At 45.6% G+C, this 25,935-nt stretch overlaps 1 protein-coding gene across 7 annotated transcripts; it reads left to right on the top strand.

The window, feature by feature from the left end:
- Positions 1-127: 127 nt before the first annotated feature.
- LRRC32 (leucine rich repeat containing 32) lies at positions 128-19,997 on the top strand. 7 transcript variants are annotated; one of them, XM_025202068.1, is made up of 6 exons: positions 273-543; positions 1,370-1,521; positions 7,480-8,488; positions 10,903-10,993; positions 15,214-16,015; positions 16,064-19,997. In XM_025202068.1, exons 3-6 carry the CDS (start codon positions 8,454-8,456, stop codon positions 17,200-17,202), a joined length of 2,067 nt encoding a protein of 688 aa, XP_025057853.1. In that variant the 5' UTR covers positions 273-543; positions 1,370-1,521; positions 7,480-8,453; the 3' UTR covers positions 17,203-19,997. The 7 variants fall into 7 exon arrangements, with proteins under 7 accessions (XP_014374628.1, XP_025057848.1, XP_025057853.1 ...); XM_025202063.1 differs by lacking the exon at positions 273-543 and adding an exon at positions 138-259 and having other exon boundaries at positions 15,214-19,997; XM_025202062.1 differs by having other exon boundaries at positions 15,214-19,997.
- The last annotated feature ends 5,938 nt before the right edge of the window (positions 19,998-25,935 follow it).

Consider the following 25,935-nt stretch of genomic DNA (forward strand, 5'->3'; position numbering starts at 1 on the left):
CTGGGAATATATAAAGGCTGAAGACTGCTGAGGAATGAATTCACGGGCCGGTCTTTGGGGAGTACTTTTTTTTTTTTTTTTTTTTTTTGCTGTCAGTGACTTAAACTTCTCTCTAAGCTCTCCGAGTTTTAGTCAGCTGGCATGCAGCAGAGGTGCTACTTCCCCAAGGAAGCCCTTCCTCAGTCCTCACTGGAAGGAGCGTCCGAGAGACCGAGCGCTGCAAGCAGAAGTGGAAACTCCTCCTTCAGCCGCACAGCAGGTACGAGCAGAACCGCGTTAAACTTTGATTCGACAGGGAAAAGGAGCCAAAGCCTTTCTCTGACTGCAGGAGAAAAAGGGGATTCGGTGACTTAGAGCTCCAGCCCCGTAAAGCTATCACAGAGGATGATGGTCCCAGATAAATAACATATGTTGCATTTCTGAAGAGCCTGAATAACTGCCTAAACATACCGTGCAACAGGCGCTTTGCATACAGCTGTGCTTTTAATTCACTGGGGAGCTTCATTACAAGGATGCGGATCATGTTAAGTTAAGGAAGCACGGGTAAGTTTGACAACAGATCTACGGTGATATTGCTGCTTTATTCATGACAACAGGATTAAGACTTGTAGGAAGGTCTGTGGGGCACAAACTACTCTTTTTTTTTATATACGTATATACAGCGCCCAGAGTATTTGGGGTATAGATAAAGAACCTAATCATCATACAGAAAGTCCAGCTTTGGGAGCTAATATGCTAAGTACTGCTAGCCAGGGACTGAGATGCTTTCCAGCTCTGGCACTGATTCACAGCATGGCCCTGGGCATGTCACATAACCTCGCTGTAAAATGGGCATAACAATATCTATTTTAACTGGATGCCATCTTATTAATAGACACAGCCCATACTTGGGACATAGTGCAGGAGATATCAGACGGGTTTTTTTCTGCTCTAAGTGCAGGAAAAACATGGTAGCTCAGATTTTATGGTGGGCAAAAAATAACTTATTGGTAAGAACTGCTTTTTTGCACCTGGTATGTCATGATGATTACTAGATGTTTATACAGTGCACTCAAACCAGGAAAGAGCTCTCTCAATGCTGAATATTACTTTTCAAAATCCTCTTTCTGAATCCTGGGTCAAGGCTGACCTGGTGCTATAGATGAGGAAAATTCAACAATATCAAACTTCCCAACATAGAAACCTCAGAGAAAATATTGGAAAGCCAAACCCTGTAGCATGTGCGTGTGTGTGTGTGTGTTTCCTACATAAAAATCAGGCTTAATCACAACAGAAGACTTCTTTTTAAACTATAAAAGGGAAGTGTTTTCAGCTATTTTTAAATTTGTTAATATTTTGAAATAGTGATTTTTTTTTTGTTTTTACTCAGATACCAAAAATCTGTATACTCTCTTCTATTTTTATTTTTCAAGCAAAGAGTTATTGCTGAGTTAGAGGATACAATTTTTGACCTTTTTTTTTCTTCTCAAGAATGACACACTAACCACAGGAAGGCTCACTGAACACTGTTTCCAGCCAAAGGTATCTGAAATGAATTTCCTGGTGTCTTTTTCTCTCATTTTCAGTTATATAATCTGTATATCTGACTGAATTCTTCTTTAAAGACTGAATTCAGCTGGAATGAAGGCAGGAGGAAACTTCCTCCAAAAAAACCCCTCTGGTCCACTCTCCATGTAGACTCTCTATCTGTTCATGCAGAGAGAGATAGAGCTGTTCAAAAATGTCTCATTTTTGCCAAATTGTAATGCTTTGCAGGGTATTTTCTTTTCCGTACGGGAAAAGTTCTGGTATTTCATTTCAGTTTTCGGGAACTTGTCACAGTTGCTTTCCTGCTTGTCTTTCAGACTTGTGCCCATCACTGAAGTATCTCAGCAGCTTCCCTGTAAAATTAGGTAGCCAAGCCCCTCGTGCAATTTCTATTGCAATCAGGTTTTTATTTTCAGACGTCGCCCCTCATTTTGCTCTCCCCAACACACACGCACTTTCACTCCTTACGTTGGCTTATTTTGTTCCGACTGGAAAAAGGAAGGAAGCTAAAGAAAGTTTGTGAAAGTAGGGGGAAACACTTTCCACCTAGGCTAATTGCTTTTCCCTAAATGGGAAAGGAATGGTTATTTTTCCTCCTAGAAAAATAGGACGAAAAAAATTGGGATTTTTGAACAGAAAAGAGAGGACTGTGGTGGGTTTGCTATTTTTAAGAGGGAAGGGAAAATACAAGTTAAAAAGGGGCCCGGAGAATTGATGTAATGGCACCAGGGAGCAGAAGGGGGCATTTTTGTGTTCATTTTGTGCTGGGGAGCTCTAGGAAAACCAGTCAAGTTTGTGGCAGTGACCACAAGACAAGTGCGGCGTCCTCACATTGGTGTCATGAGCAAAGGCAGCAGTAGGACAATCCTGTTGGGCTGTTTTTGAAGGCACAGATGATTGAAGATGTACCCGGAGTGGGTCTTAGGCAAGACCCAGAGGCTGGGTTTTATTCAATACACGTACTCTTTATGCTTCATCCATCCTTTGGGACATCTGGATGCAGTGCCCAGAGGCAGCTCCCCCCTGGTGACACCTTCAGCATGGGGGCAGGCTAGAAGATAGCAAGTCTCTATCTAACCCTGCCCCGGAGATCAGGATTGCTTTCTTAGCAAAGAGACTATTTTTACTTGGCCGGGGGAATTTTATTCATAGAGCTCTGAGCCGAAGTTGCCCTGCACATTAGAGGAACAAGGAAATTAGTGGCAGGCAAACTCCAGGAGGTCTGGAGGTTCAGCTCACATCATCGCTTAAAAGGAAAAATGTTTATCTGAAGCCCTTGGGAATTTGCAATGCATTTCTGGAAGTCTCTTGAGACTCGGCTCTGGGGATTTTTACAACTTCCTGCTTCTGGTCACCCTGGGAAGAGCCTGGGAACAGCTTGTGAATGAGAGGTGTGGTCGAACTCACAGCTAAGTCAAGCTGTCGCTCTGAAAGGGCATGTCTGTAACCATCAGGAGTAAAACGCAGCTCAGTTCAGGGGGAGAACAAGCAGACGGTGATTATTGCTGTGACCATGGCCCGATTCCACAGGGTCACTCTTACCCTCAGCTCCTTTTGACGTCGATACCTCCATTTCACAGTCTGGGAGCGGCACTTACCGTATGTTTCTGGGGTATTAAGGCTCTAACTAGCCGATGTTTCCACCGCTCTTTGAAGAGATAAATAGCTAAGGAGCATTACAGTCCAACCCTAGAAGAGGGACACGAGGTTCTTTGGGTGAATCTGCTCCCCCAACTTAAATAGTTGGGGGGAAAAATTTTCTTAGCAAACTTTCGGGTTTAAAAGCCCTTCGTCAAGGGTTAACCCCTAAAGCTTGCTAAGACATTTTTTTCCCCAGCTATTTGAGTTGGTCTAATAAGACATATCAGATTCATCCAAAGAGCCTTGTCTGCCTATGTCCTTAGACCAACACGGCCACAACCTACACCCCTGTCACCCTAGAAGAGCAAACCTATGTAGATACAATGACAAAGGGAAATTAGCCAAGTGTTTCAGGGTCTTTGAAAGAGTTTGCATTTAGATCAGTGCTGGGGACTGACAATGGGATGAGGAGTTTCTTAAATCTTTCCTAAAGTGGATATTTGTGACCGTGCCCACTTTTGGGGCACTCTCATGTGTCTCCCAGGAGGTAAAGTGGAAACCCAGAGAGAGCACACAGATAGATGGTGAAAAAAGGGTATCCTTAAGCTGTCAGGAAGCAGCACTGATCTAGAGAGCTTAGAGCAGCTGGGCGATGAGGTCCCACTGCTGTGATGGGATTGCACCCAGCCTGTCCTTAGGAGACGTGCCAGAGCAATGATTTAGTGCCCCTGCCTGCTCAGACCAAGAGAAATCTAGCAACACATGGGCTCCGTGTGAAGAGACCCAAATGCAGCAGGCTGATGAGCATCCATCTGCTGGAGACCAGACAAGCTGATGGGCAAGAAACTTCCCTGGCAGTCATAAATGATTTTCCCCTTCTCTATTCACTATTCCTCATCACATCGCTACAGGCTCCGCTAAATGAGCCCCGATGCTTGCGCCTCCCAGGATAACAAGGGTCCTATTTCAAAGAGCTCTTTTTAGACCCCAGCTTAAAAAACTGGGCAGGTGAGATTTGGAGACGGCAGTGGCATGAACATAGGGAGGGATCGTCAGAGGCAGGTCTGTAGGTAGGAAGAGACATGTGGCTGATGAGCAGCCAGCCCAAGAGGGCAGCATGAACTAATAAACGTGTAAATCGACTCTCAGGAAATCTGAAATGATCCTAATAGACAAATTCAGGCAAAAAAAAAAAAATGTCCTGGGTGAAGAGACAGGCAGATGGAGTACTGCACGCTCCCTGCCAGGAGTCAAACAGCTTGCCACACATAGCAGGGCATCAATCCAGCAGCCTTTGCTTTATTTGAGGGTATCCTGCTCATCCATACAGGGACATCATACACGTATATTCTGGCTGACAATGAATTCCCATTTACCTCCAAGGGAGGGATAGCCGTTTCGTAACACAGAGGGCAAATGGATCAGCACGACGACCTGTGGGAATAAGGATCGCTCCTTTAACTAAAGGGTCCAGATCGAGGGCTTGCTTGGCATCAGTCACTGGATTTCCTAACGTATCGTCCTCAAATACCCATTCACCGGTTGCAACAGGGAGGGAGGTATCAGGGATTCGGAGGGTCCCTGTCATACGCCCAGCGGCTCTTTGCACCCCTTCAGGAATGTGTCTCGCAGACACAGAAGCCAAAAGTAAACACGGTGGCTGATCCCTATGCCAGCTAAACAATGGAGTCTAGAGACAAGGCAAATATTCCTCTGGGCAAACAGGGGCCCCGATCCTGCAAGCACAGCCCAGCCAAAACCCCCGGATTTCTCAACCCGCGCTTTTCCTGGGTCGGGGGTCTCCAGCACGGCGCTTTTTGCTTTTCCCACCCCACCAAAGTGGCTATTAGGACCCGGAAAGCAATCAGGGGAGGAGTTAAAAGGGAAACAAGGGACAGCATTTAAAGCAGACGCTGTCCCACATAAGGCTATTTCCTTTAAAAGGCTCACAAGTGTCATTCCAGGCTGCCCAGAGTTCCCAATGAAGCGCTTCACATCCTGAATGGGTGAGAGTGAAAATCAAAAGGATGATCTAATTTCTCCCAGAGTTGAATCAATTCTGCAAAGCTGGATAAGATTGTTGTAGTTACATCCATTCACAGGGTCGGAAGGGGCCTCAGTGGGCCATCTAGTCTGACCCCCTGCAAGAAAAGGGTCACCAAACCTGGGATCATGTGATCCCAGCCAGGTGCCTGTCCAGTCTCCTCTTGAAGACCCCCAAGGATGGGGCGAGCACTACCTCCCTATGCATGATAAGCAGTGAGTGGGAACGCAAGTAATGGAGCTGTGAAATAAGATAAATGTAATATACTCTTTTCTTGAAAGCCAGTAATGCCTCGCACTGGGGAGTTTGGCGTGCAGGGGAATCAGGCCTGTTGGGAGGGAGGCATATTTGTGATCTGGGAAGCTTTGATAGGACACATTTTATTACTGTGCTTCTCCTCAGTTTGGGGTCCCTGTTTGGAGGAGAAAATCCTCGCTAATTATTGTCTGCCAATCTAACCGCAGGGAAATCCGGGGTGTGTTTTTGAAACGTGCACCTGAAATAGTTCACACGTATTAATGCATACAGTTTAATGCAAGGGAGTGCGGGGGAAGGTGGTTAAAACCTTGCACTCAGAATTAAAAGATAAATCTTTAACTACCAGTGCTGCCATCATGCAAAACCTTGACAATCGGTGTCTCAGTTTCCCCACCTGTGAAATGGAGATAACACCCATCATCTCTCCCATGCTTTGTCTTTTTAGAGGATGAGCTCCTTGGCCTCCACTAAGATGGCACACAGGACAGGAGAGAGAAGGATGAATCTTTTTCTCAGAAAGTCATTTGCAATCCAACCACAGATGGGCTCTAGGTAGAAAGACAGAATATTAAAAGTGGTTAAAGACTCAGTCCTGAAGATAGTGGGAATGTTACCTCTGACTTTAATGGGAACAAGCTGGGAATGAAGCTGCCTGTGCTGCAGGCTCAGTAACAGCTCCTGTGATATCAAGTTACCACTTTTGCTGCTCCCAAATTGCTTTTGAGCACAGCTGTCAACACCATCAGTCCAGATGTTGGTGGTTAGACTTCAGTGATGGCTGCAGGACTCTCTGGGTCTCCATCCCTGCTTTAGCAGCCTCCCCACAGGCCCGGCCATGTGCATTTACTAGTGAAGGGAAGGGATGCACAGTGGGGAGGTACACAGGGTACTTGAGGCTGCAAAGAACCAAAAGGAGAAGAGGCTTCATGAACACAAGGACCCGGTACCCCATCGTCCGCAGCAATTAATCCTGAGATATGGAGATGCCATCTGACCCAACGGTTAGGGCAGGAGCTTGGCAACAGATTACACTGCGTTCCTGTACCAATGCGACTCTCGCCTTAGGCCTCTTCTAGGCAGCTTTCTGCTCCACTACTAATTGGCCCAAGGTCACACAGCAAGTCATTGAGCCGCTCTAGGCCAGACTCTGTCCCGGCTACTAGGTGCGCAAGTGGACTTAGGCGCCTAAGTGCAATTCTCTGCCATTCTGCTCAAGTCCCTGAAAAACTGTCTTTCTTCCTCTCCCGGCTGCTTTGTAGCTCAGTCTTTGGGGCCTTGCCATCCAAAAGGCAATGGCCCCATGCAGCAGATGACACTGTTACAGAAGCAGATGCATTAAATAATTTTCAGGAGTCACACAGGGTGCAATAGATTCAGACATCTAAGTGGACTCGGATGCAATAGGAAGAGAATCTGGCCCTGTATGCCTCTCTTTCCCCACCTCCTTGGGAGGGAAAATACCAGTGTCCCGCTAGATATGTGAACCTTCCTTTACTAAAACTTGTCGAGTCCTTGAAAGCCTGTAGGCTGGGGGCAGAAGTGACACGTAAACTGGTTTAAGTCATCAGAAACAGGTTTAAAGCTGTAACAGAACAGAAGCTCAGTGCACATAAACCAGTTTCAAAATGGCTGGAACTGGTTTAAGATAAACGTGGTTGAAGGTAGTATCACATTTAACTGATCTGGGTCAAACCAGTGTATGAAACTTCTGTCCTAGGCCTCAATGTGCAAAAGAAAATTTCCTTTTAGTCAGAAAAATGCTTCCTACTAAAAGTCTCTGCACACTGAAGGTTCCCAAGGACTTCACAAGCTTTAACGCGGGAAGGTTCACCTGTCTAGCAGGACATTAGAGACTCCAGTGGAAATAGGACATGGTCATGGCTGCATGGGATGGTGCTGGACCCAGCAGGGATGTACAAGAATGTGTGCCTTTATCTACCAGTATCCATCAAGGCTCATTCCTTTAGATTTAGACATGGAAGGTGTCCACCCAGTGGCATAGTTTCCTTGCTATTATTTAAAAATTGCAAATAGTGAATAAACATTTTGGCTTTTTTTCTGTATTCCAGTACACCTAGGGCATGCCTTTGATGACGGGTGCAACGACAGAGCGGTGAACGGGTCTTGCTACTTCTCCAGAGTTGGAAGTTTAAGACCTACTCCAGGCTCAGGTCAAAGGCCACCCCCAGTAGACCCCAATGTAAATGGGTCCTTGGTCATTCTGGCTGGAAAATGAAAAGCAGCCGGTTGTTATACTGGCTACATCCCTCCCTTGTATATGGTGGACTAAGAAACCAGTATGTCTTAGTCACAGTAGCTTACTGGGACATTAGGCTTGGATGAACATTTGATACTGCAAATAATGGTCCCTCTTCAACATCAGCAGCCCAAACCCAACCCCATGAAGTTTTACAGTATGCTCTGAAGATCAATAAAATTGGATTATTTTGAAACAAGTGGGGAGGGAATTCATGGACAGCTCCTGTCCTGTAGATTGTGATCCCATTTAATCAACTCACCTCTGGGAACAGCTCTGCTAGCAGGAGTCAGAAGGTTTCACAATCACCCTGTAAAATGCATACTCTTAGCTATTTTAGGCAGGGGGAAACTCAGGCATAAAGGAAGCCGAGAAACTTTAATCACAGGGCAATAAGTGCTAGGTCCTCAACTAAAACACACATATCTCACGGCTCCCAAATCTCTGGGATCTCTTCCTTGCCTCCCCCACCTTCCCGCATGGGTTTTTTCTAAACTGGAATAAGGAAAACATGTTCTGTAAACAGAGAGCGTCACATGTGACCCGTTTCCTGGAGCCATCCCTGCTGTTTGCTGTTGTTGCGAGGAGGAAGGTAGATGGTTTCCCTCACAGGAAGCCTAGGCAATGGTTTATAAAGAAACATGCCAAACAATGGAGTAAGTGGCATGACGGGAAGAAAGCAAACAGCCGGCAGAGGGGAATCGATGTGTGTTGCCTTGGGGCAGAGGGGAAAACACACTGCACCCTTCAGTCAGTCCGATTCGGGACCTGGCAGCAGCGTGATGGATGGGACGTGTTGCAGATGGAGCCCTGACAACAAGGTTAGCCAGAATTTGCCCAGGAAAAGCTCTCGGATGTCACACCCTAGCACACCTGCTAGTGCCACTCTGTGTCTAGCCATCCAAGCCACTTTGCACTGAAGTCCCAAAGACAGCCGGCCTGTCACTAGGTGTGTCCAAACAATGACTCTGCAAGCAGAGTTTCACCACCTGGGAATTACCCCATGTATATTTTTAGCCTCAAGAAGAGCTCTGGGAGGCAGCTGCTGAAAGAGTTGTCATGTTTACAAGGAAGTGGGGTGGGTTTTTTTTAACAAAAGAGAGTGGGAACCACTGATTACACTCAAGAAAAAACACTCAACCTCCATATTTGATCTCACCTTCTAGAAAATGGGCATAATGGTACTATTAAAGGCATCGTGGCTGACTAGGAATCCTTCCATGTGCTGTTGGATGATGCTGCAGGAACAAAAAAGCTCTGCCATGGGCGCATCGACACGTGCACTTTACTGCACATTAGACTAATTTAATGTGCAGTAAAGCAACACTGTCTACACATGCTCTGCAATTAATGCACAGTAGATTAATTGATTCAGACACAGGTACTATCCTAGACTGCAGTACAGTACTGCACTTAAACACACATGTAGATGGTGATGTTGGGATTAGATTACTCCAGCTCAGATTAAGCTGGAGTATATTCAGTTGCATTAATTGCACGTGTAGGTGCACCCCCTATTTTGGGTTACTTTTTGCATATGCTTAACCTCATAATTTTTCCTTCTCTGTGTAGTGTCTGACAGAGGGAAATTGTTGGCCGGCCCTTTCTCTGGGGTCCTGTAGCTACAATCTGCCAGCTCTGATGCACATTCTAGCTTCATTATGAGGATGTGTCACCTAAAACTTTCTGTCTTTTTCTATGGATAACTTTCAACTGTAAGTGGTGGTTGAACTCACTGGCAAGTCTCAGCACCCACGATGCATCCATTTTGCACCCACTATTTTCCTAGGGCACTTAGGATGTGTCTATACAATGCCACCAGCCTATCCCAGCTGGGACAGTCCCAAGCAGGTCCCACTCACCTGCTCGCTCTCTCTGTCATGCGTGAAACTCAATAACAGGCCAGAGAAGCTTTTCTGGTGGCATCCTCAGTGACCGCTTCTAAGCAAGCTGGACACCGAGATTTCAAGAATAGCCACAAAGGGATGCTCCCAGCAACCTAAACTGGCATATTCCCAGGTTGGAGCAGGAGAATGAAAGCAGGTGGGTGGGAATATGCTCAGGAACTGCTCATCCAGGTCACACCACAAAGCGTAGACCAGTGGTTCTCAACCAGAGTGCTGTGGTACCCTGGGTGCCACAAGATCCTTTTATGGATGTGCAAGTTGGAGCACAAGATAAACCCAGAGATTTCAAATAGACATCCATAGTGGCAAAAACATCTTTCTGAGTTCTTTGCAACAGAAGATTTGTTCTATTATTTTTCAGTGGTCAAGAAACAAGTAAAAGGCAAGAGCTGACCTTTTCCAAGGAGTGCGTTGAGTCTAACAAGGCTGAGAACCATTTGTGTAAATCAGAGGGGTCAAACTCATCGGGCCTTATTGGGCCCAAACTCCCCATGCAGCAAGCATCACAGTGGTGTACAGATCCAACCCGAGACTCACGGATAGCACCAGGGGCCAGATGATAGGTGCATCTTTGACACCCCAGTATATATATATAAACCTTCACGTGTCTGTCAGTACCTGTGATGGATTCTCAGCATTCGCATCCATACGTGAAAAGGGAAATAACATTTGTAGTGAAGACTTATACTATATGTCCTCTAAACTGTATATATTCAATGACCACACTGGAGTCCTGTGTGACTTCATTAGGAAGTGTTTAATACCCTGGGATAAGAGGGTCCATCAGCACAGAAAACATTACCAGTGTTTTATATTTATTTAGTGGCACCAGTTTGCTCAGCTGAAGATGAAGGCAACATAGAAGACTGCTGAGTCCACAGCAGTTCTCACTGAGAACGAGAGGAGTACTGAAGTGAAGTCAGGTCTCTTGGGAGCTGTCTGGCAATGAGCTTTTGAGAAAATCTGGCTGACAGTCAAACAACAGATAGAATAAAACACAGTGGGAAACCCAGGGAAGTGTTGTGCTTTCCTTGCCATCAGCCATATTCTCCTGTACCTGCTAGAGTGGGTCAGACAGGGGATGATTGAGGAGTTTGCACTAAACTTAGCAATGGACCAGTGAGTTCTGGTGTTGCTCAATCCATCTGATTATACACATGCATTGCTGTGCTGGACACTGCTTTCGAACCTCTTGCATGGACTTACCACTCTGCTTAGTTGGAAATCCAATTACAATTGCTTTTCCCTACTGACAGAAGGCAGGGTAGATTTATTGACCCTACCTGACTTCAGACTAACATGGCTAACTCTCTGTCTTTTCCCTGCAGAGCCATGAAACTGTACATCTTACTCTTCCTGGCAGTGGTGAATAAAGGGATCTCTACCTATAGGCCCTCGGAAGAGTCACCCTGTGAAATGGTAAGCATTTATGCAAGAGCCATCATCTTCTTCAAGTCTCTCTTAATGTATCAGTAGTTTAGTCAGACAAGGTTCCTTGGGTGAATTTGATATCTTTTATTAGACCAATTCAAATTGTTGGAGAATAGTTATTAAGCAAGCTAGTATAGTAGCATGCAAGCCCTTTCCAAGGAGACATCTCACTGTAAAGATGCTCTGTAATGATACCCCCTTGCTCCTAAGAGTTTCAATGTAACTGTGGGGAGAAATATGAAGGGAGGGAGAAAGGAAGGATTTTTATCCCCAAATTGGAGATGGGACTCGAGGCACAGAAATGTCAATAGCTGACTCTCAAGTTCAGGGGAAGCCCGTGGCTGAGTGAGGATAAAAACCCAGGTCTCCTGAATCCCACTGTCCTAGCCATAAAGCCAGCCTCTCTTCCAAAAACATCTTATTTAAATGCAGAAACAGTGATAGTGAACCTGAGGCTGATTTCATACCAGCTTATCACTGATCTTCCTGATTTACACTGGAGTGAGACTGGATTCACACCCACTCAAGCAACCTCCAAGTCCAGAGTAGAATTTGGCCCAGAGATTTTTTTTTTTTACCATATTATCTCACATACAGCACCCATTTTCCCCCAACAACCAGCTGCTAGAAATTGTAGTGCATGTTATATGCAAGCAATACAGTAAAGCAGTTTCTGCTACTTATCGGGGAAAAGCTGCAGTAAAAACTGCATGCAATTCGCAGGGGGCAGAGCAACGAGGAGGCTCCGTTCCCTCACTGCTCCTACTCACTTACTTCCTACAAGGAAAGCTGGTTTTGAAAGGCAGAACAAAGGGAAAAACAGAAGGTGTATAGTTTGTTCTGGGGCACATTGTGTGTGAGAAAATATGGTCGTCATCACAGAAACAAGAACAGAAATAGTATTCAGAGAAGACCACGCTCCCCACTCATTCTCTTCCCTATCCTGCTGACAGTAAAGGCCATTTAAAAATACTTATCTATTTTTTTTTAATGTTGAAGCTGTTCAGTACGTATCCCAAAGAATGTCCAAAATAGGGAAAAAAAATAATTCGTTGGCTGCACAGATCTCCCCTATGGGACTCATTCCTTTCCTGCCCACCCTGCTGAATTAAGGCACTTCCTGAATTCCAGGGAAATTAAGGGCTAGTGTATAAAAAGAACATGGGAAGGTGACTGGCTATCTCGAGTCACTGGCTAGAGTGGAAGAAATGACGAAACTATTGTAAACAGGACAGTTTCAGTCCCGTACATTATTGAGACATGCAATCAGCTAACAAGGCTCGTCCCCTCCCCGTGTTGTGGTGGGTCGTAGATCTGCTGCTTCCTTGAGAAGTAAACATGTGCTTATTTCTGCAACTCTGCTATAAACTGCAGTCAGCTGTGCAGGCAAAGGAAGAGTCCAAAAAAATTTCTCATCCGTTTTGGGAAACCAGGATCAATTCCATGCAGACAAAACACTCTCTCCGGTCGGTGGTTCAGATCCCCAGCTGGGGGAAACTGACACAGCACTGTTAATTTCAGTGGTGTGACACTGACCAACCTCGGTTGCTGGTGTGTCCCAGCAAGACAGCATCACCAAATTAACTTAAATAGAGAAAGTGATTGGAAGTCCCTAATGTGTCACTGTTTGATTTTTGCATCGTGGTCTTATAAGGTACTTTTCTGGTGGTGACACCTTTAAAAGAAAGGAGGGTCATAACTGGAGTCTTATTATCCAAACGCCCCTGAGGACTGAAGCTTTATAAAACCCAGACCCAACTCTGAGTCACTGCTGGTTTTGGTTTTACTAAACCATAACCAACCCCCCAAAATCACCTGTCAGCTAGCGTCACTCAGAGTTAGTAAACACGATTTGAGGACTGGGGCCAAAGTCGAACACTCAAACACTGGTGTTGTGGATAAATAGGGCAGGAGTGCAACCATCCTATCAGTCACGTTTGGGGAGAGGGAGGAGATGACCATTTCTACCTAGAGCCAAGAGCAGAATTTGAATCCAAAGACAAATCCAAACCTTCCCCGAGCTGCAGTCATTGAACCAATTTTTATCTAGCGCATGAATGCAGAGCAAATGCCAAAGGGAGCAAAGAGCTTTTGCGGTGTTAGCACTGCCTGGCAATGCATGTTGATACCCACAAGAACGGGGCTGGCAGAGCTCCCAGTGCTTAGGCTATGGGGTTATCAAAGATCAGGGAGACAGAGAGAAGGTGTGTCCGCTCCTGCACACTCTCTCTCAGTCAATTTATGCTGCACACTCACTTCAACTTTCCCTCCTTTTCTGCCTGCTTGGGAATAAATAATAAATGAATAAATAAATAATAAAATGCAGGAGTATAGCATGGGTGAGATATTCATCCATTCTGTGCATTGGGTAGACATGAGTGCCGAAAGCAGGGAATAGGACAGTGGGTACAGCGGGGGATGGCAGGTGAGGCTGCAAAATGTGAGCATCTTTCTGGCTCGTGGTAACTTCACCCATTTCTGCCTCCCCCTTGTCCTCAAGCTGAAGGAAACAAAACCTCCTGGTTAACCCAGCTGCTTGCCTGCTGGCTTCTTAGGGACTGTGGGGTTAGCCCATTTCTGTTCATTGTTCAGCTTAAGATGAGCAATTCTATCGTTTCCTTGCAGGAAGGAGCTAATGGCTCAGGGAAGTCGGTTTGAGCCATCAGCTGTGATTTGTGTGGACCAGAAAGTTCACATTTCAATGTGCAGGTTGCTCGGGAGCTCTCAGACAGCTTTATCACAAGGGAAGCATCATGCAGCAGCCCACGAATATCTGGAGTTCAGTTTTGGATGAGAAACCTTTTTTGTCTGGCATGTTTATGACACGGCACACATCCGGAGATGTGTACTCTCCATTACTCGCATGCTTATGTGATTCATAAAACACTGCCCAGCTTCTCCTAAATATTCCTGCCGTTCATCCACCCAGGGGTTTTTGTGAAACAGATGTTTAGAGAAGGAATTAAAAAAAAGAAAAACCCTTCTGAAGACCTAATACCAGCCCTTGCTTCACAAGCTCTGACTCTAAGGATCTAACACTCAATATAAGATTCAACAAGCGCTTTTCCTACCTCTCTGTAACAAATGGATGACCCAGTCACCCAGGTACCTAGATAGGTACTGCTGATTCGATGTTTGCTAAGCATTTTGCTCTTTGTTTCTAATCTTTCTGGTAGGCATTACATTTTAACAACACGTACGACCATATGCTTACACAAAGCCTTTTAGCCTGATGCTCCCAAAAATTCCTTATAACCTACAGTTCAGTTCTGGCCCTGGATACATGCTCACGACTCCTTTCAATTACAATCAAACCCATGCAAGGGAAAAGTTTGACTTTGATGTCTGACTACTCAAATGTACCTGTGGCTGAAAGGCCACGTCCCTCAAACATCACAACATATCCCCCAGCTACAGTGCAGACGAGCTCCTCTCATCCCATTCCCCATTGCATTGTTTTTGCTCCATCCAGTGTTGTATATGCCAGCAGTCGTGGTGCCAAAAGGAAGAAACTGTTGCCTTGGAGAAATACAAGCAGAGAGGAACAGAGAACTGGACAAACTCGAGAGGGTTCAGAGATGTTATGGTAGCTGGAGAACTTTAGTTCAACAGGTGCTGCGTAGCTAAGCAATGATTAAGGGAAAACGCAAATATCTGAGGGGTGAGAGCCCAACTTCTAATTATACAGGGCTGATCTGCTTTCTCCCAAAGAGGAGTCCTTCACTTGGAGAGTACTTTTGCTGAAGTCAGTGAGTACCAAGAGCAAAACCCACAAAACTTGAATGAAAGATTTGGTCGACTATGGACATGGTGAGAGCCTTGTCACATACGGCCTTTAAAACTAGACCCTATAGAGCTCTAATTTGCATTATAATAGATCTGAAGACTCTAAGGACACAATTCTCCTCTCCCATAGGGCTCGTCTCCATTGGGAAATCAATAGGTATATTAATTCCTTCTATGTGGACATGACTTTATTCTGGTGTCATTCCATTCACAAGAGATTACAATCCGCCCTGTGTTTTGAAGAAATATTAAGACAGTCAAACAGTTTGTTGCCTAGAGAAAGATCAGAAATAAATGTAAAAGTGAGCCGAGAAAGGGAATAGAAATCCGAGACTGATTTCTATGTGCTTTACCGTCGATGCAAAGCTATTGAACTTCCCATAACTGATAACTAATACTCTCTTTTTTTCTCGTCTCTGCAGGTGAACATGGAGGCAATCTGTCACAGCAAAGATCTTCACCATATCCCTCCTGAGCTCCATCCCAATGTAAATAAAATAGATTTTTCTGGAAATCAGATACAAAATATCCCTTTAAAGCCACTGTCATTTTATACATCGCTGCAGCATTTGTATTTCAACTCCAATCAAATAAGTTTTATTGAACAGGGAGTGTTTGCACACATGACAAGCTTGGTGGAGATCAATTTAGCCCATAATCGATTGGATAGGTTTATTCAGCACAGAACGCGAGGGGTCGGACTTCTACCCAACGTCGCCACATTGGACTTGTCCCACAATAGCCTTTACAATGGGATGACTGAGTATTTCACACATGAAGCACCGTCACTCCAGTACCTTTCCTTGGCAGAAAATAGCATTACATTGATATCACGTAGGACGTTTCAGGGGTCTCCCGCTCTTGTCGAGGTTGACCTCCACAGCAACATCATCATGGAAATAGAAGAAGGCGCTTTTGAAGCTCTGCTGAATCTCTCCAAACTCAATCTCTCCATGAACTCCATCACATGCATTGCTGACTTCAGCCTCAGGCAGCTGCAAATATTGGACCTTAGTAGGAACAGCATAGAGTCTTTTCACACCACAGAGTCAGAGGAAGAATTTAATATGACGTGGCTGGATCTTAGTGAGAACAAGCTTATGTACTTCCCAACTTTCCCCCAGGTGAACAAGCTGGTGTTTCTGAATTTATCTAAGAATTTAATTCAGCTTTCTGCAGAATCCCCTCGTGACAGTGTGGACTATATGGAAAGAGATTGGCTGGGAGCTCCTTTTCACAATTTAGATCAGAACCAACATAGAAATAAAAGTGAAGCTCCTTTTCATATTTTAGATCAGAACCAACATAGAAATAAAAGTGCTCTGTCTCTACCCCAGCTTTCATATCTAGACTTAAGTTATAATGAGATCAAATCCATCCCCACTGAATTTTTTGACTCCATGTTCTCTCTCCAGTTTCTCAATCTCAGTAAAAACTGCCTCCAGACTTTCTCCATAAATCACGACAGTGCATTAATCTCACTAACAGTTCTTGATTTAAGCTTTAACGCGCTACAGAGCCTTGTCCTAGATGCCAGCACATTGCTTGATTTACAAGAGCTCTACATTCAAAGCAATCATCTTCAAGCCTTGCCATTCGATATCTTTGCAAGGCTGCCCAGGATCAAATTGCTTCATCTCCAGAATAATAATATTAGCCTTTGCAGCATGTATTCAGGATTAGTTAAACAAAGGCTTGCCGGTGAGGAAAATGGCTGTATATCATTTGTCGATTATCCTACTCTTCAGTACTTATACCTAGCTGACAACATGTTGAGAAGCCTACCAAAATATACTTTCTATAAGACTTCACTAATTGTCTTGGATCTCTCTATAAACCCAGGGCTGAAAATAGAGGCTAAGGCATTATCAGGACTGGAAAATTCGCTTGAATATTTGCAATTGCATGGCAACAGCATAACAGATTTAAATATCGACCTGCCTTATTTTAGTGTCCTGAAATATTTAAATCTCTCAGAAAATCAGCTGAGCTGGTTACCAAAGTGGGGTCAGGATGCTTCTTTGGAAGTTCTGGATCTCCGGAACAACAGGTTTAGTACGCTAGAGAAAAGTAATATTTTGGCTTTAGAGCCTTCTCTAAAGAGCTTGTACCTTTCTGGAAACCCGCTGAGCTGCTGTGAAAATGTCTGGCTCTCTGCCATGATCCAGAATAAAAATGTAGAGCTCCCCAATGCAGAACAGATAACGTGCCAGTACTCCAAGAGCTTTGGCTTCCAAGAAGAAATATCCATTAGCAACATAAAACCACAAGACTGTGAAAAAGAGGATCTAAAGAAAATTAACTTGCTCATTATACTAACGTTTGCATTGGTGTTGATAGTTATCATCATTGGCGTGTGCTCGTTTTGTTGGTTCCGCAGAGAAAGGTTTGGCCAGCAATTTAAAGCATAGCTCATGGACTAACTTGGTGACACTTCAAACCAGGTGCTGCGCTACAGACTGCAGAAATGAAGGGAAACGTTTCTTATTTTTGATATCAACTATGGACGTTAAGCCTATTGCCATTCTGCTCTCAGCTGCACCAGTATCATTGCTTAGGGTTGCAATATCCTAACATCTGGGAGGAGAATTTGTTATATATTGCACTTGTTCCAAGCTGAAACAGAACTGTGAAACTGCATATGTAAAACTCTGCTTGCATGAGTTTTTTTGATCTTAAAAAAAATGCCTGGGGCCCTATAAAACCATCACTGAAACTCAAAGCACGGTCTTTGGCTATCCCTAGATACTTGATCTTTGCAAACATTTTTATCATGGTTTAAAGTCATTTTTTGTGACAATAGGTGGACCAATGAATCACACCCCGGGTGTGATAAGTCCTTGTGCACTGTCTTAATGAACCCGTGTGTTCGTACCACTTGGATCCAAGTTTTGTTGTGTCACAACTTCAGGACAGTTCATTTCAAAGGAGGTAAAGCCACGGGAGGCAAGACCAGTGAGAACTAGAGCTGGCTCTAGCCCTTTCACTGCCTTGGGCAAAATAAATGTTCCCTAATCACATAAGTAACCAGGCTAAACAGCTAGAAATCACTAGAGATGCCTCCCCTTCAATTATGCCACCCTGAGCAACTGCCCAGTTTGTCCACAGTTTGGTTCTGCCCAGATAAATACCAATATGTGATTTTTTTGCTCTTCCAAGTCAACCACAAATTTCCCATTCAGTACAAAGCAAGCAGAAGAAAGCTAGGCATCTCAGGAACAAAAAGTCGATGGAGCTCAGGACTGCCACTTTGATACAAATAAATATTTCCAGGTGTTTTTAGGGATCAAAAGGGCCTCCCATCCCAAAACTATAGGCCTCTATTGCTTGAGTTAAGGAGATCCCAACCAGATAGTATAGGGTTGTCAATCTTACCCCATGCCCTAGACTGGGTCTGGACTGTGGGGATCCTTTATGGGCTGGATCCAGGGGCAACACAAGCACGCAAAGCAGTGGGACAAGCAGCAATGGGACAAGTGGTCACGTGTCACCGTGGAGGCAGCTCAAGTGGTGGTGGCAGCAGGACAAGTGCTTATATGTTAACTGGCCGCAGGGCACATGGGGCTGCATCAGCACAGCCCTCGCTCACCTGCCCGCTGCCAAGGGTCATGTTTGACACCCCTGAGTAGATATGAGGCAGTTCCAGTCCCTGGGGCTACTCAGTAAAGGAGGACATGCTTACACACACTAAGCAGCGTCTATAATGCCTCCTAGAAATTGCACAGAAATCTGCACTGAGGATCCCAGTTCCACCCTTCAGCTCAGAGGAGAGACATTTGTCCAGAGAGTGCAATAGGTATTTTACTGGCTGTTACATGAAGAAATTCATTTCTTTGGAGACGCTTATCAAAATCTTTCCCAGAGGATGAATTGCAAGCGGCAAATAATCAGACCTAACTATTTGTATTTTTACAAACACACAGCCATTTCAAACTCCCTGTGAATAGTTCCACTTCAGTGCATGAAAATAAGGTCAAAGAAAGGGGATGGGGCTGGAGGACTGGGCCTATACACCAGGACTCAGGCAGTAAAATGAGTTTGGCAAGCCCCAAACCTAAAGAATGTATTAGGGGGGACACACAAGTCTTGCATCTACTCTACTAAGCTATCCAGGCCACGTGGTGGCAGAGTGGTTGAAATGTCTCACAATGGCTTCAAAGATGTAGATTTGAGCTTCACTCCGGACTCATACTAAGAGTTTCATAATGAGATTCATAGATGTTAGGGGCTGGAAGGGACCTTACAAGATCAGTGGGTCCAGCCCCCCAACACTTGCACAGGAAAGACAACGGGGGTCAGATGTTGTCCCCAGCTAATCCAGCTGCAAATGAATACCTAGTCGTTTGGGCTACGGAGTCAAATGTGGCTACATATGAAGGCTAGCCCCATCCACTCACCTTGAATGCCAGTGGCTACAGAAACCATTTTGCTCTTAAATCACACTAGCCTAATGGGTTGTTAGGCTTGGATGACCCTTTGACTATTTTTTGCTTAGACTGTCCAATTCATCACCACCTGATGGAAAGAAAGACATAGTCACCAAAAGCTTGAACAAACTCCAGCTGAAGCTCACCGATCTCTACAGGAGAGGGGCCAAGCCCCAAGATTTCAATTATGTGCAAATGCCAAGAGTCGGACTTTACAGAGCATAATATCCAAATGCTCAAATAGCATAACAGGGGTGTCAAACTCATCCATGCCTGGGCTGGATCTGCCTGGTGATTTGGATGCAACAACAGTGGTGGAGCACATGGCAGCGACAGCTTCAGGGGTTAATGCAGCTGTTCTTCACCGCCTGCCGCTGACATGCTTCTCAAACAGGGCTCCTTGCCCCAGATTTTGGTGGCCGGCTCCACTCCCACTTGCCCAGAAATCCCAGCCCCCCCTATGAGCTACACGACACATCTCCGCAGGCTGCAAGTTTGACACCCCTGATCTAATCCAAACCTGCCGGGTAAGAAACTCTGAATTAAGTTGCTGCTCTAGTCCGTTATTGGTGGGTCCCCACCCTGCCCCCACCCAGCTACTGAATGTCAAAACTAGCACACTACAAATAATAATTGTATAGTCATGTTTTGAAAGTAATTCTGTAAGAAAATGGCTTGTAGCATTCATTGTTGGGATTTTGTAAAACAAATGCACCTTCCAACTTTGTAAAATGCACAGACGTGAATATATTAAAGCACCGGTTTGGAGTACTCCGGAGACAAACATCCATGCCGTGGCCTTTATTTGGGGAATGTGGATCGCACCTTCCTGCTGTACATTGTATCCTGGGGTAGAGGTAGCTGCTCCATAATTAAGGCAACAAGTGGCCATTATAAAGCACAACTGCAAACCAACTCAGGTTTAGAAAATTAATTTTTCCTGGAAAGCACCAGGGTTGGGGCCTGAACTGAGGTCTGTTGAAGTATATAGAAAGGCTTCTGTTGGAAGGGGCCTTTATTCCTCAGGGAGACTGTTGGGATGACCATGAAAACCAAATTCCAGCCTGACACCTAGTAAGACTTTTGCTCTCAAAGGGAAAGCAAGATGAGCAGTGTAGCCACCCGGTGAATGCATGCATCCTGTTTTAAGGCAGGTTTCTAAAAAACTTATGATTAATGTACCCACCAGCACTCACTGCTTTAGCAAATAAAGTGGTGATGCAGCCAATTCCAGGCAGGTTACACAATTAAATGCTGTGTTGTTGTTTTGGGTGGAAGAAAGACTAAAAAAAGACAGCCTCACATTTTTCTATAAAAGTCAACAGGGATCTCAAGCTCCAGGGGCAGTCTGGATTCTCTTGGTTTCACTACCGGGGAGCTAAAAACAATGCAGAAGTAGCATGCGTTCATTCTGCCTGATTCTCTCATTTTATAAGGGATGGGGAATGTGAGGAAGGAAAAGGAAGGAGGAAAAAGAATAGAGGATGTGGCGGAGAATAGGGTGCTCCTGCCACTTTAAGGGCCTGGAGCTGGCAGCCTCCAGGTGCCTGATTGCGGCAGCCATTTTGAGGCCTATATAAACCAGGCAGTTGGGCTGCAGGAGGTCAGGCAGCAACATTGCATGGCCATAGGGCTGCTCTGAATGATCTGGAGGTAAGGGGGAGCTGCAAGGGGTTGGCAGGAGGGTCCTGGTCCTGGTCCTGAAACTGCACCCTGCCGGGAGTGGGTGGTCTGGTGGGGCTCTCAGTGGTGTGGGAGCCCCCAGGAAATGCCAGGCCAGTTATCACCCCGGTGAAAGGTGGGTTGGGGTGCCTTAACCCCTAGCTCCCACCACCACTGGGTGGGTGAACCCTGAGTGTTAGGAGAGGGCCTAGAGGGCCAGTGTTTGTGAGGGGCCCAGAGGCGGCAGATCCTGAGAGTGGCAAAGATGTGGGCGTGGTGCTGCGGTTACTCCTAGGAGGAGGGGAGTTGTGGCACGGTGAGGCCCGAGGAGACAGTGAGTGGCTAGAGAGACCCAGCCTGAAGGGGATAGTACCCTCGACTGGCACATGCTGGGGCCAGGACCAGTGAGGGTCAAAAGGGCTGGGGGCCCACCGCGAGGGATGCTCAAGAGCCGGGGGCCTGGGGTCCCAACTGGCCTTGAGGTGGGCCAGAGGGCAAGAGGCCGAAGGTTCCGGGGAAACCACACCCGAGAGGGGAAGATAGCTTCGGGGGGGTGAGGTAGCCCAGTTGACGGCGGAGTGGCCACCTGTGTAGCGAAGGTCATAGTGGGGTCTTGCGCAGAAGATTCTGGGGCCCAGTGTGGGGCCGGTGAGGAAGAACACCATGATGCCATCTGCGAGGCTTGGGCTGCGGTATTAGGGGAGGTCGGAGCCGCAGAGCGCCCCTTGGCATCGGGGCAGTACGAAGGGCAGCCTCCCGCTTAGTGAACAACCTAATTGAACTGATTATCATCAAAGGCGTGGCGGGCGAGATAAGCGGGCGGTTGCCCAGAGACAGAGGACGGGCCGTGGAGATCGGCCTGAGGAGGCCCTCCGTCACAGAGGGGCTTAGGGAACAAAAATGAGGGCCCACACGGTCTTACTCTGCAGCACCCATTAGTGAGGGTGAAGGGACACACTTTCCTGGAACAACCTAATTGAACTGATTATCATCAAAGGCGTGGCGGGCGAGATAAGCGGGCGGTTGCCCAGAGACAGAGGACGGGCCGTGGAGATCGGCCTGAGGAGGCCCTCCGTCACAGAGGGGCTTAGGGAACAAAAATGAGGGCCCACACGGTCTTACTCTGCAGCACCCATTAGTGAGGGTGAAGGGACACACTTTCCTGGGAAGCAACCATCCTTCAGTCCTCACTCCTTTCTGCCCAAAGGCGCTTCCTTCTCTCCCTACAACAAGTCCAACCTACGAAGTACCTGACAAGGGGTTTCTTCATACAACGGAGTCCTTACTATTACACAACCTCCTCCTTGGCCCCCTTCATCAGCAGAAAGAGAGGACGGGATGAGGGCAATTGTCCCTGTGGCTCTGTTCTTCCTTTTGCTACCCTTGAGTCCAGTCCCAAATATTACGAGAGCCCTTTGCAGTGGCACATTTCTCACCAGTGGATGATCAAGTGCAAGACAACAGCTTTCAAGATGAGGTAGCACACATACCAGAGGGATTTAACTGGGACCACCTAAGACTTATAGTGAGGGTATAAGTAGGACTTACCTGGTACGCAGGCCATATTCTAGCCTAATAGCCCTCTTCCCATGATAAGTTGTTTTTGCAACAAAAAACACGGATTCTCTGTTGAGGCATTTTAAAGAGAGACACAGGAAGAGACATAAAACAATGTTGTGCAGGAAAGTCCATCTGCTACGTGGTTCTTGGCAAGGACCAGCTAGAACAAGGCTGACGGTAATTAATTATTTGAAAAACAGGACATATCACTCTAAATTTGAGAAACGCAGAGATTTCTTTGTTTTGCATCCATCTATGTTCCAGACAGCCAGTATCCTGCTACAAAGATAAAAGCGCCCTGCATCCCATTTTATACCTATATATGAGAAACATGTAGTAGTTTGAATGTAAAAGCTCCTTGGATGAAGCTATTACTTTCTATAAACAGGCACCAGTTCTGTTTGCACACACAGGCCCAGTATAATAAATACATCAGTTTAGGATCTGCTTTGTTTAGCCTAATTTTGATTATGGCAATAGCTCACGCTAAGTGACTTTCTTACGACAAAAAACACGCTTCGTACCACTGAAAGCCTACGGACTCCCACTTTTTTACTACATGCTTATATGGAACAATTTAGTCAGTATATGCCTCAGTTTGCGGCACCTCATAGACCCCATAAAGAGGTCAGCTGCTTCAGAAAGTGCCAACCGCATTTTTCTAAAAATGATCTGCTTTAAGGTGCCTTGACTTATGCCTACTTAAAATTGAGACAGGCCCATTTACTAGCTCCTTCTTTATTACAGATTTCCTTATGAAACCGGATACTTCTTCAATGTAGTGAGAGCATGTTGAGTTCATTGGATGCTGAAGAATAGCAAATACCCAATTTTACCACGTAGACCACTCTTGGATGGAGCAAGGTGTGTGTTCTCACTCAAAGCCCAGCCGCTCACTCACAGTCATGACTTCACTTAGTTCAAAGCAAAAGACACAAGATAAGAACAAAGGACATTTGAAGCATTTGTTCCTGCAGCTGCAATTCTGAGAACAACATGGCTTCTACCTCGGCGCATACTTCAAGTGGTTAGAGAGCTCACGGTGCAGCAAACAAAGAAAAGCAACACAATCGCGAGAGCTCGGTGACATTTTTTAATCTGAGAAATCAATGGAAAGTATTTAGGTGACATTTTCATAAATTTCCTCTCCCTTATTTTTAGCCGTGTGGGTGGCATTTTCCCCATCGTTTTTGACCAGCTGCATAGAAAGGGGAATTTGTTCAAATTTTGATTTTTTTGGTAATAAAAAAACCCCAAAAATGCATCACAGAGTTTTTACAAAGACTTCTCATTTTTAAACCAGCTGTCTTTCAGCCTCTTCTTTGGTGGCTCCTGCTCTGTCCAACTGGAGTAGATGCTTCTCTTGTAGGCCTAAATCTGTGGTCACCGGGCATCAGGAGGAAATATGTACACCTGGGGGGGGGGCAAGAGAAACGGGTAAAGCTCAGGGCTGGTAGTGAAAGGCAGAGGGGAGGGGGCAGATAATACATTGGTGCATATCTGTCAAAAGGTTGTGCTGTTGGAAGACACCCATGGGTCTCACAGAGCAAGAGGTATCTGTCAAGGTCCCCCTTCTCTGGGTACAAGGAAGGGGAAAAGTCCATCAAATATTAACCCTTTTCCTTGAATGCAGGGGAGGAAAGCAGTAGCTGCCCATGGGGCAAAAAAGAGAAAGAGCGAGGAGACCATGGATGAGAGCAAAGGGCTTCCGATGAGACTACACCAAGTCGACTTACTACTGGAAGGATGTTAACCAACTGGGCAGCATTGAGAGAAGAGGGTTAAGAAAAGAAAACCTACACAGAGGGTGTTGAGACCAATATATGAGGAAAGTTTAACCGAGATAAACAAGGATGTACGTTTTGCTAAATAGCATCATCGCTATCCACAAGTATGTGAAGATTATAAACAAGGAAGAAGGAGAACTATTTAGGGTGATACATGGAAGGATGCAATAACTAAGGAAATGGCATAACACTTAAATAGGGACAAAGGAGATTGAATATCCAAGGAAAACTTTGTGTATTGTACTAGTGAACTTAGCTTTATAAATCTTGTTCTTTCTCTCTCCTTTAGTTAGTGGAGAAAGGTGCACATCACCCCTGCCTTCTGACTGACTTCAGTCTAACACAGCTAGTAACCAGCTCTCTCTATCATGCTGTGCAACATTATTCTAGGACAGGGTTGAGCAAAATGCAGCCCGTGGGCCGGATGCGGCCCACCAAGCCATTGCATCTGGCCCACTAAAAAAATTAGAAAATTAATATTTATCTGCCCCTGGCTGCCTGCCATGAGATGGCTTGCCAAAACTCAGTAAGCGTGCCTCCGCATGAAATAATTGCCCGCCTCTGTTCTAGGAGAAGACATTTTGGGGGCTATTTTAGCACTAGACTGGTTATAATGCTAGAAAACATACAGAACAAATTTTCAATTATAGGGACAGACAGGGTGACAATCAAGTTTTATTCCAAAGTGTGGTCTATGAACTATTGTTGGTCTCCGGAGCAATTGCTGGGAGCTGCTTGCTGGTGACTACCAGGTTGGTCACATCATGCAAGCACCTTCCACCTTCTTTCAACTTTCAAATCGCTTTGAAGAGAGCTAAAAAGAGATCCAATACTTTCTTACCAATACTTTTGCAGATAAATGATTTGCGTAGTTGCCACACACATTGTGGCTATGACTGGGGGAGTAGGTGATCGGCACAGTTTCAAGTGGGATGAAGGGTATCCTCCAGATTCCCCCTTAAGAAGATGTGGTTCACACTGAAAATATTGCCAGACCCAATAGCCAGCAGTCTTATGCCATCTCCAGTGTCCATGGTGTGCAGAATATAGGGTCTTTGAGACAGGAACAGGTAAAAAAGCATTTATCAGATGGGCAAGCTGAAGGGCTGGGGATATTGCCAGGAGGGATAGAAAAGGCTACAGGAAATATAAGGAGAGAAAAAACAGGAGGTCAAGGGGTAAACATAAAGGAAATGGTTTTGAGATTAAATGATGTGATGAAAGTAGAAAGAGGAAATAAAGCAATGGGAAAAAATAGAAGAAAAAGCAAGGAAAGACATGCAAAGCGTTAGGGTTAAAAAATAACAGGGGGCTCTCAGGCACATTTTAACAATCCCTGCAGCAGCAGGACGCTGACCACCATTGTCCCTCTGCTTTACCTGCGGCAGGTTAGGGTCCTGTGCCTTGTAGTCGTGCGGTAGGGTTGACTGTGTAATTTTAGGAACAGGTCGGACAAGAATTTGTCTGGGATAGTTTGGATAGGGATGGTCCTGGCTCAGGGAGGGAATTGGAGTAGATGACCTATGGAGGTCCCTTCCAGCCTGACTTCTCCATAATTAATACCATTATGCATGGTGTTTCTTTTCAAAATAGTGCTGATGAAAGCTGACCACCACTCTCAAAGGGGAGGAAATGGGAGCAGAGCCAAGGGATATGTTGGCTTCACCAGTCCCCCTGAAAGCATGTTTCACAGCCAAAGCTCCTAGCC

Source organism: Alligator sinensis, unplaced genomic scaffold, assembly GCF_000455745.1.
Source record: "Alligator sinensis unplaced genomic scaffold, ASM45574v1 scaffold1008_1, whole genome shotgun sequence".
In the NCBI taxonomy this organism is placed as follows: Eukaryota; Metazoa; Chordata; order Crocodylia; family Alligatoridae; genus Alligator; species Alligator sinensis.